General features: G+C 52.5%; 1 protein-coding gene across 1 annotated transcript in view; it reads left to right on the top strand.

Annotated features, from left to right (window-relative positions):
• The window catches only part of PMFBP1 (polyamine modulated factor 1 binding protein 1), a 353820-nt gene that overhangs the window by 205710 nt on the left and 132973 nt on the right, over positions 1-15137 (top strand). The window contains exon 6 of the mRNA XM_065416399.1: positions 7999-8145. Coding sequence (XP_065272471.1) covers positions 7999-8145 — 147 coding nt within the window. The remainder of the gene's footprint in view (positions 1-7998; positions 8146-15137) is intronic.

Below are 15137 nucleotides of genomic sequence, written 5' to 3'. Positions count from 1 at the left end.
GCTTCCCGAGACCCCTCCTTCCTATGCCTAGGGGAAGGGTGGGGAGGAGCCCAGCAAATACCGAGGGCGCAGGGACCCCCCCGGCCAGCAGGGGATCCTCCCGGCCACGCGCGCCATCCGTGGAGCGGAATGGGCTGGAATGGGAGATAGAGCTAAAACTGAGAAAGCTGGAGGATCGTGAACACCAGAGACAGCATGAAAAAAGACAAAGGCAGCATAAACAGAAAGAAAAACTGAGGCAGCATGAACGGAAAAAGAATAAAAAACAAAGGCAGCATGAAGAGAAAGAAAGGCTAAGGCATCATGAACTGGAGCTGGCGAGGCTGAAGGGCCGTGAGCCCCCGGCTGCGGTGAGTGAGGGGGGACCCAGAACTGCACGGAGCTTTGATAAGTGCATCCTGGCCCCACGCAAGGAGGGGGAGGACATGGATGACTTCCTGGATGCCTTTGAGACGGCCTGCAAGCTGCACCAGGTTCATCCTGCAGACAGACTCCGGGTTCTCACCCCCTTACTGGACCCCAAAGCCGTGGCCTTGTACCGCCAACTGAAAGAGGCGAAAAAAGGGGACTATGAACTATTCAAAAAGGCCCTGCTACGTAAGTTTGGGCTGACTTCTGAGATGTACCGGGAAAGGTTCCGGAGTCAAAATAAAACCCCGGAGATCTCATATCTGCAACTAGCCGTCCGCATGGAAGGATACGCCAGCAAGTGGGCTGCTGGGGCCCAGACAAAGGAGGACCTGGTTAAACTGCTGGTACTGGAGCAACTGTATGAGCGGTGCCCATCCGACCTGAGGCTGTGGTTGAGGGACAAAAAACCAGAGAACCCGCGACATGCAGGCCGGCTGGCCGATGAGTTTGTGAAGAGCCGGTCAGGGGCTGGCCGGGAGGAGTCCCAAAGGAACAGTCCCACCACAACGCAGAGCGAGAGTCACCATGGGCCATCCCAGCGGGAAAATACGAAGAAACCCCACCAAAGGGGAAGATCCAGCGTCAGGTCCATCCAACCCACTCGAGGGGACCCCTGGGACATGGTCTGCTATCACTGTGACCAAAGAGGTCACATACGGGCCCAGTGCCCCAGGCTCAGGGACAAACTGAGCAGACCAAACCCACAAAGGGTTGACTGGGTAGAGACCCAGCCGGGCGAAAGGCAGCACTCCCAGGGAAGGGGGGCTGGCAGAGTACCACCTGCTAAGGAGGGAGGAGAGCTCCAGGCCTGCTCCTCTGGGGGGCTGGATGCTCCAGACTCAGGGTTTTTGGTTTATACGGTGGGCGTGGGGCGGTCCCTCCGGAGAGAGTACCTTGTTCCCCTGGAGGTGGATGGGAGGAAGGTCAAGGGATACTGGGATACGGGCGCAGAGGTGACGCTGGCCCGGCCCGAGGTGGTGCCCCCAAATCAGGTGGTGCCCAACACCTACCTGACTCTGACGGGGGTGGGCGGGACACCAGTCAAAGTGCCCGTGGCGAGGGTACACCTGAAGTGGGGGGCCAAGGAGGGCCCCAAGGACGTGGGGGTACACCCGTATTTGCCCACTGAGGTGTTAATGGGGGGGGACCTGGAGGACTGGCCAAGCAACCCCCAGAATGCACTGGTTGTGACCCGTAGTCAGAGCCGGCGAGGAGCACTGCGCCCTAACCTTGGGGAGGGTGCCTTGCCTGAGGGGCAGAACCCTAACCTGGTGGGGAGGGAACGCCCAGGGACACGGCTCAGGGAGGCTGCGGCTTCAGACCCAGCCGGCGAGAAAGAACAGGTGGCCATCCCTGTCCCAGCTGCTAAGTTCCAGGCCGAGGTGCAAAAAAATCCCTCCTTACGGAAGATAAGGGACCTGGCCGACCTCGGTGCGGTACAAACCATGGGGAGAGGTGGCCGGAAAAGGTTCCTGTGGGAGAAGGGGTTCCTGTACCAAAAATGGGCTCCCCCAGGGAAGATGGGGTCAGGGGGGATCAGGAGGCAGCTGGTGGTACCCCAGAAGTATCGCCGCCAGCTGCTGTACCGGGCCCATGACACCCCCCTCTCAGGGCACCAGAAAACCTGGCGTACCCAGCAGAGGCTGCTACGGAGCTTTTACTGGCCTGGGGTCTTTGTTACTGTCCGGCAGTACTGCCGATCCTGTGACCCCTGTCAGAGGGGGAGGAAGGCCCGGGACAAGGGGAAACCGGCTTTAGGACCCTTGCCCAGCCTAAAGGAGCCTTTCCGGAGGGTGGCCAAGGTTAAAAGGGGGGCTCTGAACCAAGAGAGCCCGAAGCACAGACCTCCAGACGGGAGCGCTGGAAGAAAACCACAGCCCAGTTGGAACCCCAGGGGTATTGGGGTGGGAAAAGGGCACAGGCCGCATAACCCTTCCCACATGCAAACTGCGAATGCCCTCGAGCACCCCCGACCTAAGGGGGGGCGTGAAACTGAAGGAGCCTGGTGTAATTCTCACCAAGGAATGGGAGGGATGCGGGGGCATCCACGGGAACGGGGGTAGGTTCGAACTTCCCCGGGTCACTGGCTAAAGTGACCCCGCTCAGTTCGGTCTCGAAGGGGGGAGATGTGACGAACTGGGACTGTTCCTACTGCGGTCTGTGAGTGCTGACAGGGGAGTGTGGCTGGGATGGTCTGCATTGGGGGATGGGAGTCTGACTGAAAATACCTGAGCCTGTAACATGAGAACCCAGGAGGGGGCTGGGGCGAGGTGACACCTTTGCCCAGGAAACTGAACAAAGGCTGTGGGAGGGGTTGCTGAAGGAGGTGGGAGAAGCTGGGGAGTGACCATGGCTGGGAGGCAGACAGGGCACTGATCTCCCAGGGGGGCTAGGGTGCCCGGGGACCCCAAGATAAACTTAACTAAGGGGGTCCTGTTGTCTGCGCCTGCAAAACCTGTCTTGAACTGTATTCCGGTCGTCTAAATAAACCTTCTGCTTTACTGGCTGGCTAAGAGTCATGGTAAATCGCAGGACGCCGGGGGTGCAGGGCCCTGAGTCCCCCTTTACTCCGTGACAGGGGGTACTGCTGAGGTCAGACCCCCCCCCCAGCCCAGCCAGGGATCTGCCTCCAGGGAGTGGCAGGGGACCCCCGCGTCTCCCAGGGCCCTCATTGCCTGAAGCGGCCCCGGGGGATAAAGAACAAGTAGCCGACCGGCACTGCAGGCGCCACATCAGGCGGCAGACTCAGCTAAGACCCCAACATCTAAGGGCAAGCTGATCATGGGACCACCTCGTAGGCAGTGGAACGCCCTCGGTAACCGTACTGTCACCACAGCCTTGGACCCCAGCACCGTATCCTAGGTCTCTGACTTGAAGGCCCGGGTCTTCGACACGCTCTCCACCTGCAAGACATGGGACACCGGAGTCGAGGCACCAGTCCCCGTACCACTGATACCGGCGAACTTCCCATCAGAGATCGCTGTGGCCCAGGTCACCTTCGCCCAGACGGTCTCCCAGATGTCAATCCCCGCCCGGGGTTGGGGGGCGCTCCTTGTCACAGCACCGATCCCTTCACCCCGGTGCTGTTTGTCAGGTAGGCGCCGTTCTTCTTCGAGTGCTTGCTCATATCGATTCCAATTAGGTGTGTGCGCGCCATGTGCACGATCGTCGGAGAATTTTTACCCTAGCAACACCCGGTGGGTCGGCTGTGGAGCCCCCTGGAGTGGCGCCTTCATGGCGCTGGATATATTCCCCAGCTGACCCAGCGCCCCCTCAGTTCCTTCTTACCGCCCGTGACAGTCGTTGGAACTGTGGAGCACGGCATAGCTGTCCTCCACTCTCCCTAGCTTTTAGATATTGTTGTAGTTATATAGTTATAGATTTATTGTAGTGCAGTAGTTGTTAGTTATAGATTTAAGTTTATAAGTGAAGTTAGCGGGCTGGAAGGGGTCCCTCCCCCCCTTCCTCCCGGTGTGCCGCCCGGGCTCATGCCCAAGGCTCCGGGCTTTAAGCCATGCTCAGCCTGTTCGAGGCCTATGCCAACGGGAGATCCCCACGACTCTTGTTTAAAGTGTCTCGGGGAGTCTCACCGGACCGAAAAGTGCAAGATCTGTAAGGCTTTCAGGCCTCAAACCAAAAAGGAGCGGGACTTTAGACTCAAACAGCTCCTTATGAAGGCGGCCCTCAGCCCGGACCCTCCTTCGGCACGCCAAGTTCCGGCACCGAGTGCCTCAGTGCGCAGTGCTCCGGCGGCGACTTCCAGTACTGCACCACGAGGAGACGCGGATAGAGTCCCACGGCACCGGCCTTTGCCAGCACCGCATCCTCCGCAAGCACCTCAGCGCCGGTCCCTGTCCCCAGGTCAGAAGAGACCTCGCAAACCGGAGGGGCTGCCTCCCAACAACAGGCACCGGCACCCCCATTACCAACCTGGGATGTGCGTCCGGGACCGGAGCGACCGAGGATACAGGCGCCGATATCGACACCGTTGATTCCGGCACCAGCAGAAGGGCCATTGAGTCTGGTGCGGACTGGCTCCCCGACCCGCACCGTCTTCCATCGACGCAGGAGACGTTTGCGACGGCGAGGGACCTCATTGCCCTTACGGAACCGGCACCGACTCAGGCTACGGTACCACATCCCACCCGTGCGGTGCAGTCTAGGGGCAAGCCAGCCCTATTACGTTCACTATCTCCGAGCGTGGACTCTCGGCACCGCTCCCGATCTACAAGTAGGTCCCGGTGCCGCTCGCAGTCCCAGCACTGTTCTCTATCGCGGCACCGGTCGTACTCACGACCCAGATCTTCCTCGCGGCACCGCCCCGGACCTTGGTACCGTTGGGACTCCTGACACCGCTCCCGGCACCGGTCAGAGCGCCGATCCCGCTCGAGAAGCCACTGCCAGCACCGCTCCCGCAGGCGGTCTTCATCGCGATCCAGGTCTGGATCTCAGTACCGGCATGACCATCGGCAACATTCTTGATCCTGGTACCGCTCCCCGGCACCGCGTAGAGACCGCTCTCCTGTGGGCCAGCACCATTCGGCACCGTTCCCAGCGGAGTCAACGCACGCACGCTCCGCACTGCCCTGGCCCTCACAATCCGCCTCACGCTCTTCCCTGTCAGATGGCACCTCCCGCTCAGCTTATCCCACACTGGGCCAAGTAGCGGACAACCTGGGTCACTGGCAGGATGAGGCCGAAGACCCTAGCCAGGAGCCTGCACAGTGGTCTTTCTGGACCCCGTGGGCATACCACCAAGCCCAAGGGGTTCCACCTGCGGCCTGCCGCTCAGCACATTCAGAGCCTCGAGTACTGGAGGCCACCATCAGTCGTTCCCCCCTCGGGGTGTATGGAGGCACCTGCGCCCACTCCTAGGCAGGCCCCAGACCCCGGTAAAAGTGATCCTGAACATCAGGACCCCTCGTAATTGGACCCGCCACAGGATCCATTAGCCCCGGTAGCATCTTCCTCATCTTCTCCAGATGAGGCGGTGGCGGGGACAACGACCTCGGGTTCCCCCCCCCCCCCCCCGATAGACCTACGTGCTCACCAAGACCTTTTACGTAGGGTGGCAGGTAACATGGACCTCCCAGCAGAAGAGATAGTGGAGTTGGAGGACCCAGTGGTGAGCATCCTTTCAGCTGATGCCCCATCCCGGGTAGCGTTGCCCATCATCCACACCATTCAGGCCAATGCCAAGACTATATGGCAGACCCCCCTGCCTCTATCCCACCTACGGCCAGAGGGGTGGAGAGGAAATACTTTGTTTCCTCTAAGGAGTATGAATGCCTGTATACTCACCCTCAGCCGTGTTCACTGGTGGTGTCCTCCGTGAACGCAAGGGAACGACATGGTCAACAGGCCGCAGCGCCCAAATCTAAAGACGCCAAGCGCTTCGATTTGTTTGGACGCAAAATTTACTCAGCGGGGGGCCTACAGCTCAGAGCCGCAAACCAACAGGCACTCTTGAGCCGCTATGATTATAACTCGTGGAACTCCATGGGTAAATTTAAGGAGTTGATTCCCCGAGAGTCCAGGGATGAGTTCGGGGCTTTAGTGGAAGAGGGCAAAAAGGTGGCTAGGACCTCCTTACAGGCCTCTCTTGATGTAGCGGACTCTGCTGCTAGGACCCTGGCGTCGGGCATAGCTATGCGACGCATCTCCTGGCTTCAGGTGTCTGGCTTACCGCCAGAACTGCAACAGACCCTGCAGGATCTACCATTTGATGGGCAGGGCCTGTTCTCGGACAAAATGGACTCTCGGTTACAGAGCCTAAAAGACTCCAGAACCATCATGCACTCCCTGGGGATGCATGTCCCAGTTACCCAGCGCAGGCCCTTTAGACCACAGCCTCAAAGCTTCTACTCTCCCCCTCGTCCAATGCAAGACTTTTACAGAAGACGTGGATGAAGTGGTAGAAAGAGATCCACTGGCTACCAACCCAGTCAGAACCAAGGCCCTCTTAAACCATTGTCAGGGCCCAGGCAAAATTTTTGAAGGTGCGCCCGAGGACGGCGTACTAGCCACCACCCAGGATCCTTTCCCTCCATTTAGAGATAGTCTCTCCCATTTCCACCGTGCGTGGTCCCTTATAACTTCAGACCGATGGGTTCTTCGCACGGTGGAAAGGGGATACTCTCTCCAATTTTCTTTTTGCCCCCCCTCCCATCCTCCTTCCCCGTCCCTCTTCAGGGACCCCTCTCACGAGTAACTCCTTATACAGGAGGTCTTTACGCTCCTGTCCATGGGAGCGATCGAGGAGGTTCCATCGGAACGAAGGGGCAGGGGGTTCTACTCCCGCTACTTCCTAATCCCCAAAGCAAAAGGGGGGCTTCGACCCATATTAGATCTGCGTGGACTCAACAAATTCATGGCAAAGTTGAAGTTCCGCATGGTCTCATTGGGGACCATTATCCCTTCCCTGGATCCTGGAGACTGGTATGCCGCCCTTGACATGAAGGACGCGTATTTTCACATAGCGATTTACCCTCCATATAGGCGCTTCCTTCGCTTTGTGGTAAATCACAAACATTACCAATTTGCTGTCCTTCCCTTTGGACTGTCCACGGCTCCGAGAGTGTTCACCAAATGTATGGCTGTCGTGGCAGCCTACCTTCATCGACAACGGATGCAGGTGTTCCCGTATCTCGATGACTGGCTCATTCGGGGCCACACCAGGGAAGAAGTGCAATCCCACGTCCAACTCACCCTGCGCACCTTCCGCAAGCTGGGCATCTTACCCAACAGAGAGAAGTCAACTCTGGAACCAACCCAGAGAATAGAGTTTATCGGGGCAGTCTTAGACTCCAGACTTGCCCGCGCTCTCCTGCCGATCACTCGTTTTCAGACTATGGCAAACATCATCCGCAGCCTCCAAAGCTTCCCGACTTCCACGGTACTGACTTGCCTCGGCCTTCTGGGGCACATGGCGTCATGCACTTACGTAACCAGGCATGCCAGACTTCGGCTCCGCCCGCTTCAGGCCTGGGTATCAACGGTTTATCGTCCGGGTCGGGACAGCCTGGACATGGTGGTCACGGTTCCGGAGTCTGTCTTGTCCTCCCTCAGCTGGTGGCTGAGCCACACGTCGGTGTGCGAAGGGAACCATTTCACGCCCCACAACCTTCCCTATACCTTATCACAGACGCATCATCTCTGGGCTGGGGCGCCCATATCGGGGAACACCAGATGCTGGGCCTTTGGACCGCATCCGAACTAACTCTGCACATCAATGTACAAGAACTGATGGCAGTAAGCCTACCATGTCAGGCGTTTCGCTGTCTCCTACATGGCTGTTGTGTGGCAGTCCTCACAGACAACATCACGGCCATGTTATCTGTAGAATCAAGACTCAATTGTGGATTGATTTACACTTGATGTACATTTTAAAAGTCTCCACAAAACCATGGGGCTAGAAACATTGTTTAAATGAGAGATTCTGGAGCACAATGCTGCAGCCAGCAGGGAATTTCATGGCAAATTCTATGGCTGTGGAATTGCAGAACACAGACCTGTTACTAATGCTCCTTTTGCCTCCCCGTTGCCTATTCCGGAGCACTATGCTTTCACTTTGTTTCGCTTTCCTAGGTTCTGGAGAAGGAAGCTAAGATTCAGGAGCTGCAGGAGATAATCACAGACCTTCACCATGAAATTTCCCTGAAGGACTCGGAGGCAGTCAGTCAACTGGAGGAGAAGCACCTGCTGGAGACCACAGTGCAATCCCTCAGGCAGATCGTAAGTGAAAGCTTTCTCTGCCCTCCATTGTCTTTGGTTGCATTTATTTGCAGCGTGGCCCCAATCAACTCCCTTCATGCTATCGCCTGTCACTTTCTCACCTCTTTTACCTGGGCTTTCGTCTTTTCCCTGTAGAAGCAGGCTTGAATTTAACTCCATACAAATAAAGTATCAGGAGCTGTAGCATTCTGCAGCTTGGGCCTTCCCTCTCTAGAAACGTAGGTTCTCATTTTCAGAGGTGCCGAGCATCCATAATTCCAGATGAAATTTATAGGATCTGCAACTTTGCATCATCACTTTTGAAGATCAGAGTGTCTGTCCTCTTCAGAACACACCTCATCTCTTCTAGCTTGAGCTCCTCCTAGACTATATACATGCTACATAGCTAATGCCCCAGCTAGGCACTGGAGGCTGCTGTGCTTAGTAGCCTGGGCACACTCTGTAGTGATCCTTTTGGCAGTGGCCAGGAAGACAATGAGAGTGATGCTGATCGTTCTGGTTTCCTGCAGCAAGAGGGAATTTCCCCATGCTCCTCACCAAGTTAGACTGTTTCAGTACTGCTCAGCCCATCCTTATTTAGTTATACAAAAAGAGGTGTGTGTCTGAAAACCCTGGGTGTCCCGCTGCGTTAGCCGAACATATCAACTACTTGCTAACCAAGCATCCACTCCCCAACAGCCCCAGCAACTCCCCGGTAGCAGACCAGATCAGAACGCCCACTCGTCATGCAAATCTTCAGCTCCATCAAGTGCCTTTCTCAAAAGACTTGGCTCCATCCTAGCTGATAATGACAGACCTCAAAGGCCAGAGTGTGAGTTCAGAGCCTTAAGATCACATGTCATGGTGAGGAGGGATGTGCGTGTACGCATGCAAGCATATCATAACAGTATATTGTGACGGACTCAGGCCAGAAGGCTATAAGAGGGTAGTGGAAGGCAGGTAGATCAGCCTCAGAATGAGCAGAGCCCTGTTCCCTGGATAGCCAAACAAGGGCTACTCCAGGCCAATCAAGACACCTGATGCCAATTTAGCCGGTTAAGGTCGTTAGGCTAATGCTGGCACCTGACCTCAATTAACCGACAGAGGGTCAGGTAAGACTGTTAGGCTAATGGAGACAGCTGGAACCAATTAAGGTCCCACTTGTACTGCTTTAAAAGCTCTCCTTTCCAGCTCTCTCCAGAGGAGCCCAGGGGAAAGGAGCTGGAGGAGAGGAAGCATCACTGAACCCTGAGGTAAGGGTGAAGCTTGGAAAAGGGGACCACGGGGAAGTGGCCCAGGGAATCAAAGCAGCGTCAGTGGAGGAGGGAAGCTGCTAACAGCTGCTATCATTAGGGTCCCTGGGTTGGAACCCGGAGTAGAGGGCGGGCCCGGGTTCCCCCCTTTCTTCCCCCCCCCCCCCCCCCCCCATGATCCACAGAGATCCCTTTGAAAGGGGAAACAGACTTGGATCCAGGCAGGAGACCAAACTCTGCCTAAGGAGCTCTAAGGAGCAACAGAGACTGTGGGTATTCCTCCTTCCCACCTCCCATACAGGCCTGTGGTGAAAGTAGCTCAATAATCTGTAACCTTTGCCGCCTTACTGGGAAAGGGAGGTCATACTGAGGGCCTCAGTGAGCTTCTGAGGCCACTATATCCGCCAGGAAGCGCGGGATCTACCAATACAGGCTTGGAGCTTTGTCACAATATTTATTAAGTCAGGTCATTATTAGTAATGATTACTCGGGTGTAATCACAGAGCTGCACAGCACCTCACAGAACAAAGACCAGCTCTGGGCCTGAGTCTCCCCTCTTTACTACCAGATCAGAAGGACTACACAAAAAGAGGGGTATTTTACACCCATTCTGCACAGGAATACACAACTGCATAAGGCACGGAGAATCATGCCCAGAGCCCCTGCCCCCAAAGAAGACCAGCAGGAAACAACAACACAAGGGGTTCTAGGACAGAGAAGACAAATGCACCTTTGCATCAGAGGGAAATGCAGTGTTGGGTTTTGGTTTTTTTATTCTCTCTGTTTTTTGTGAAGTTTCTGTCACCTTGGGCTTTAGGCAGTTAAGTTAGAGCTAATGTATGGTATTGGGCCTCAAGTGCCACGGACTGCAGACATCTGGTGCTCTCTAACCTTGAGTTTCTAATATTATCACAAAAAGCTTAATTTTGCCAGTGAGAGGAACTTCAGAAATTTGCCAAAATGGTTTGTATGTCTCTGTGGCAGCCATTGTCTTCCCCTGCCGCCCCTGGATCATTGCAGGTGCCACTTGCACTGCCCATCTTCCCCCTTCCCTGGACCAGCACGCCCATGACCTGTTTCCCACCAGTCACCCAACCCAGCAGTGTTACTAGACAGGCACAACAGGGAGAAACAGGTGAAAGGACTTTCATGGGAGACCATGCAGGGTAATGGATTAGGCTTGGGGTGAGGACTTAGTCATTGGTTTTGGTACTGAATTGTTATATGACCTTGAGCAAGTCACTCATCCTCTCTGAGCCTCCATTTCTTCATTTGTACAAAGGAGCGGCTAATCTTGTGGAACATGGTTACATGTTGGAAGTGTCAGGGTCGATAGCGTGGAACTAGAACTCAGGAGTTCACAGCTCCCGGCACTGAGCTCAAGCCACTTAGACTATGTTGATTTTAGGGCACCCCACCACTCCAGGAGACGAGAGCTTATGAAGCATGTGCCATGTGTGTTCTGGGACTTCCATGGAACTCCTGACGTGCATGTGAGCCACTAAATGTCCACTAATGAGCCGAAGGTACCTGGCCCCACCTAGGCTGACAATCAGTAGTTTATAGACCAGTCCATGTTTGGAGTGATCTGATGGAGGCCCTAGCTTTGTGGGCAGACTGACTGCCTCTTCTATTCCTTCTTAGTGCCGGATGGCCCGAGTTCAGTGTCTGGAGCTGATCCTCTCTCTTCTTCCTGCAGATATTCAAAGCTATATATTATTCATGGTGACTGGCTTTGTTAAACGGTCCTAACTAAGCAGTTGTTGTGCACCTTGCAGTGCCTATTTTTATATTCATTTCATTTTGTTCTCATCATGTTTTCAGTGTGCCATCGATTTTATATTGAATATATGTTCATTGTACAGATTTATCCAGGGGGAGCAGGGTAGGAGTCTGTTAGGTTTTGGGTATCTAGGAAGATGTGGAGATGGTTTGGAGGTGGGATGGTTGGGGTTGTGTGGAATAAGCACACTAGCTGGCTGTTTCTCGTGAAAGCATCAGTACTGAAATAAAGTTGTCATTAGGTTTCACAGTGAACAAGCTAGTGATATTAATGAGGCAATTCATATCTTTTGGAGTATGGTTTCAGGCTGCCTGCAACCCCCAAAAAAGGATACTATCTCCATTTATATTCAGCCCACATTGTTATAGGTTTCCTCACAACCAACAGACTAGAAACATTTCTCTTGGACTGACATCAACTTGACAGCATTTCTCTGCTTGTCTGTCTGGAAAATGATAACTTTTGAATGCCAAAGCTATGCAAGTCCAAAATTTTAGGAAATGTTCTAGTTATCAATGGGCAGATCCCTGTTGAATTTGGGGAAAATCAGAAAATCGAAAGAGGGAAATGTGGGACACAGAGCCCCTGGCATCTGGTCACTAGAGCGATCAGCTTAACTATGTCTGTGATTGTCTGTACATCACAGATCTGTTGTTAGAGAGACAAAACGGGTGAGGTAATAGCTTTTGTTGGACCAACTTCTGTTGGTGAGATGGACGCGCTTTGGAGCCACACGGAGCTTCTATGGGTCTGAGGTTGAAGAAGGGCTCTGTGTAGCTTGAAAGCTTGGTCAAATAAAAGCACTAAAGATGTGCTAAAGATTCATACGTCCCTTCATGCTTCAGCCACCATTCCAGGGGACACGCATCCATGCTGATGATGGGTTCTGCTCGGTAATGATCCAAAGCAGTGTGGACCAAAGCATGTTCATTTTCATCATCTGAGTTAGATGCTGTGATAAATAAAGTGGGGGGTAGCTCCCTTTGATGGACACCCAGCCAGCCAGTTAACTGTAAAATCCCTCTTGGTAGCTGTTCTCTACTTGCTTTACCTGTAAAGGGTCAAAAAGTCCCCCAGATAAAAAAAAAAAAAAAAAGTGGGCACCTGACCAAAAGAGCCAATGGGAAGGCTAGAACTTTTTAAAATTAGGAAAGAAACTTTCTCTTTGTCTGTTGTTCTCTGGGCTGCAGGGACACAGAGCAGCAATGCTATACACAGGAATGCTGTGTAAGCTTTGAACCAGGTATGAAAAATTATCTACCATACCTAGAAGGAATCATTTGGATAGGGAATGTTTAGATAGATGCGATCAGATTTATTTTTTTATTTTGGCTTGTGGATCTCCTCTGGCTAACCCCAGATGCTTTTGTTTGCTTGTAATCTTTAAGCTGAACCCCCAAGAAAGCTATTTTGGGTGCTTAATTTTTTTGAATTGCTCTTTTTTAAAATCTAGCAAAAGCCCAAGTTCCAGGTGTATTTTCTTCATTTTTGTTTTTAATAAAACTTACCTTTTTTAAGAACAGGATTGGATTTTTGGTGTCCTAAGAGGTTTGTGCATATGCTGTTTGATTAGCTGGAGGCAACAGCTAATTTCCTTTGTTTTCTTTCTCAGCTCTTCCCCGGGAGGGGTGTGTGAAAGGTCTTGAGGGTACCCCAGAGGGAGGAATTGCCAAGTGCTCCTTCCTGGGTCCAAGGGGGTTTTTTGCATTTGTGCGATGGCAGTGTTTACCAAGCCAAGGTCAGAGACAAGCTGTAACCTTGGGAGTTTAATACAAGCCTGGAGTGGCACGTATTAATTTTTAGAATCCTTGCGGGCCCCACCTTCTGCTCTCAAAGTGCCAGAGTGGGGATTCAGCCTTGACAGATGCCACCAGCAGAAGGTTGATTTTCTTTTTTGATGGTTCGGGTTCTGTAGTTTCCACATCAGAGTGTTGTTCTTTTAAGACTTCTGAAAGCATGCTCCACACCTCGTCCCTCTCAGATTTTGGACGGCACTTCAGATTCTTAAACCTTGGGTCGTGTGCTGTAGCTATCTTTAGAAATCTCACATTGGTACCTTCTTTGCGTTTTGTGAAATCTGCAGACAAAGTGTTCTTAAAACGAACAACGTGCTGGGTCATCATCCGAGACTGCTATAACATGAAATATATGGCAGAATGAGGGTAAAACAGAGCAGGAGACATGCACTTCTCCCCCAAAGAGTTCAGTCACAAATTTAGTTAACACACTTTTTTTTAACGAGTGTCATCAGCATGGAAGCATGTCCTCTGGCATGGTGGCCAAAGCATGAAGGAGCATACGAATGTTTACCATATCTGGCGCACAAACACCTTGCAATGCCGGCTACAAAAGTGCCATGTGAATGCCTGTTCTCACTGTCAGGTGACATTGTAAACAAGAAGCCGGCAGCTTTATCTTCTGCAAATGTAAACAAACTTGTTTGTCTGAGCGATTGGCTGAACAAGAAGTAGGACTGTGTGGACTTGCAGGCTCTAAAGTTTTACATTGTTTTATTTTTGAATGTAGTAATGTTTTTGCCATAATTCTACATTTGTAAGTTCAATGTTCATGATAAAGAGATTGCACTACAGTACTTCTATTAGGTGAATTGAAAAATACTATTTCTTTTGTTTTTATATTGCAAATATTTGTAATAAAAACAATATAAAGTGAGCACTGTACACTTTGTGTGCTGTAATTGAAATCAATGTATTTGAAAATGTAGAAAACAGCCAAAATATTTAAATAAATGGTATTCTATTGTTTAACGGTGCGATTTAATTGCGATTAATTTTTTTAATCGCTTGATACCCCTAGTGCAAACATGTTGCTTCTAAGGTTATGGCCACCGCATGACTCATAACATATAGTCCCTTGTGCAGAGGCTGCTAATTCTAGGAAGGGCAGTTTTGAGTGCTGGTCCCTGTGGGTAGTATCTGCTCCATGTGCCTGAGACTGGAGAGTTCTTGCAATTGGTTAGTCTTGTCCATTGGTCCACGCGCATTCTTCTCATGCTCCTCACTGAGGCTATAAGGGGTGGGGCGGACTGACCACCTCCTCAGTTCCTTCTTAGCATAGCATGGCCTGAGTCGGAACCTCCAGTGTCTGGAGCTGATCCTTTCTCTTCTTCCTACAAATACTCAGTTATATTTTATTCTTATTTGTTGTTGTTAATTAGTGTTTTGATAGTTCCCCAGTTAGTGTTAGAATCCCCACCCCTGGAAACCCTCCCAGTACAGGACTTAGATTGTGCCCTGGATACAGGGCTTCAAAACCTGCATCTCCTGACCCCGCTCTTTCTCAGTCAGTGATGACCACCAGCGCTGCCTCTACTGCCTTGGAGAAGCTCATAGCTTTGCTAAGTGTGGAATCTGCTGCTCTTCTTCCAGCCAAATCTGACAGATGCAAGAACTCCAGCTTCAGAATGGAGCACCCAGTGAGTCCCCAGTCAGACCCAGACCAGGGAGACCCCCTTCTACATCAGCCAGAGTCATCAAGGTGTGTGCCACCTCATACTATGCTGGACTTCAGAGTGAAAAGGAGAAGAGGGAAAGACCCTTTATCTGGGCCCTCTCGTGAGAGTAAAGGGTGCTCTCACAAACACAAAAGCAGATCCCCTCTAGACCCTCTAAGGGGAGAGATCCCTCCCGGACCCAGTCCAGATCGGGTGAGCCTTCATGCCTAAGCCACAAGGACGTAGGCCCCCCAAGCCTTATGGACATGATCAGAAAGCAGACAGGAGCAAGGCTTCTTCTGTATTAGCCTCGGTATCAACTTTGCTGACTGTGGTACCAACTAAAATGAAACTCTGGGACCTGAAGGACCAGGAACCGCTGGGACCCTCGAAAACCACCAGGTCAGAAATTCATGCACTGACAGTACTGTCACAGCCCCATAAGGAGCCACCATCTACACCTACTCTGGCGGTACACAACCTCTGAAGGGGCGGGTGACTTATACCACTCTGGAGGATGTTT

This window comes from Emys orbicularis, chromosome 14, assembly GCF_028017835.1.
Source record: "Emys orbicularis isolate rEmyOrb1 chromosome 14, rEmyOrb1.hap1, whole genome shotgun sequence".
NCBI lineage: Eukaryota > Metazoa > Chordata > Testudines > Emydidae > Emys > Emys orbicularis.
This window is presented reverse-complemented; position numbering and strand designations above follow the sequence as displayed.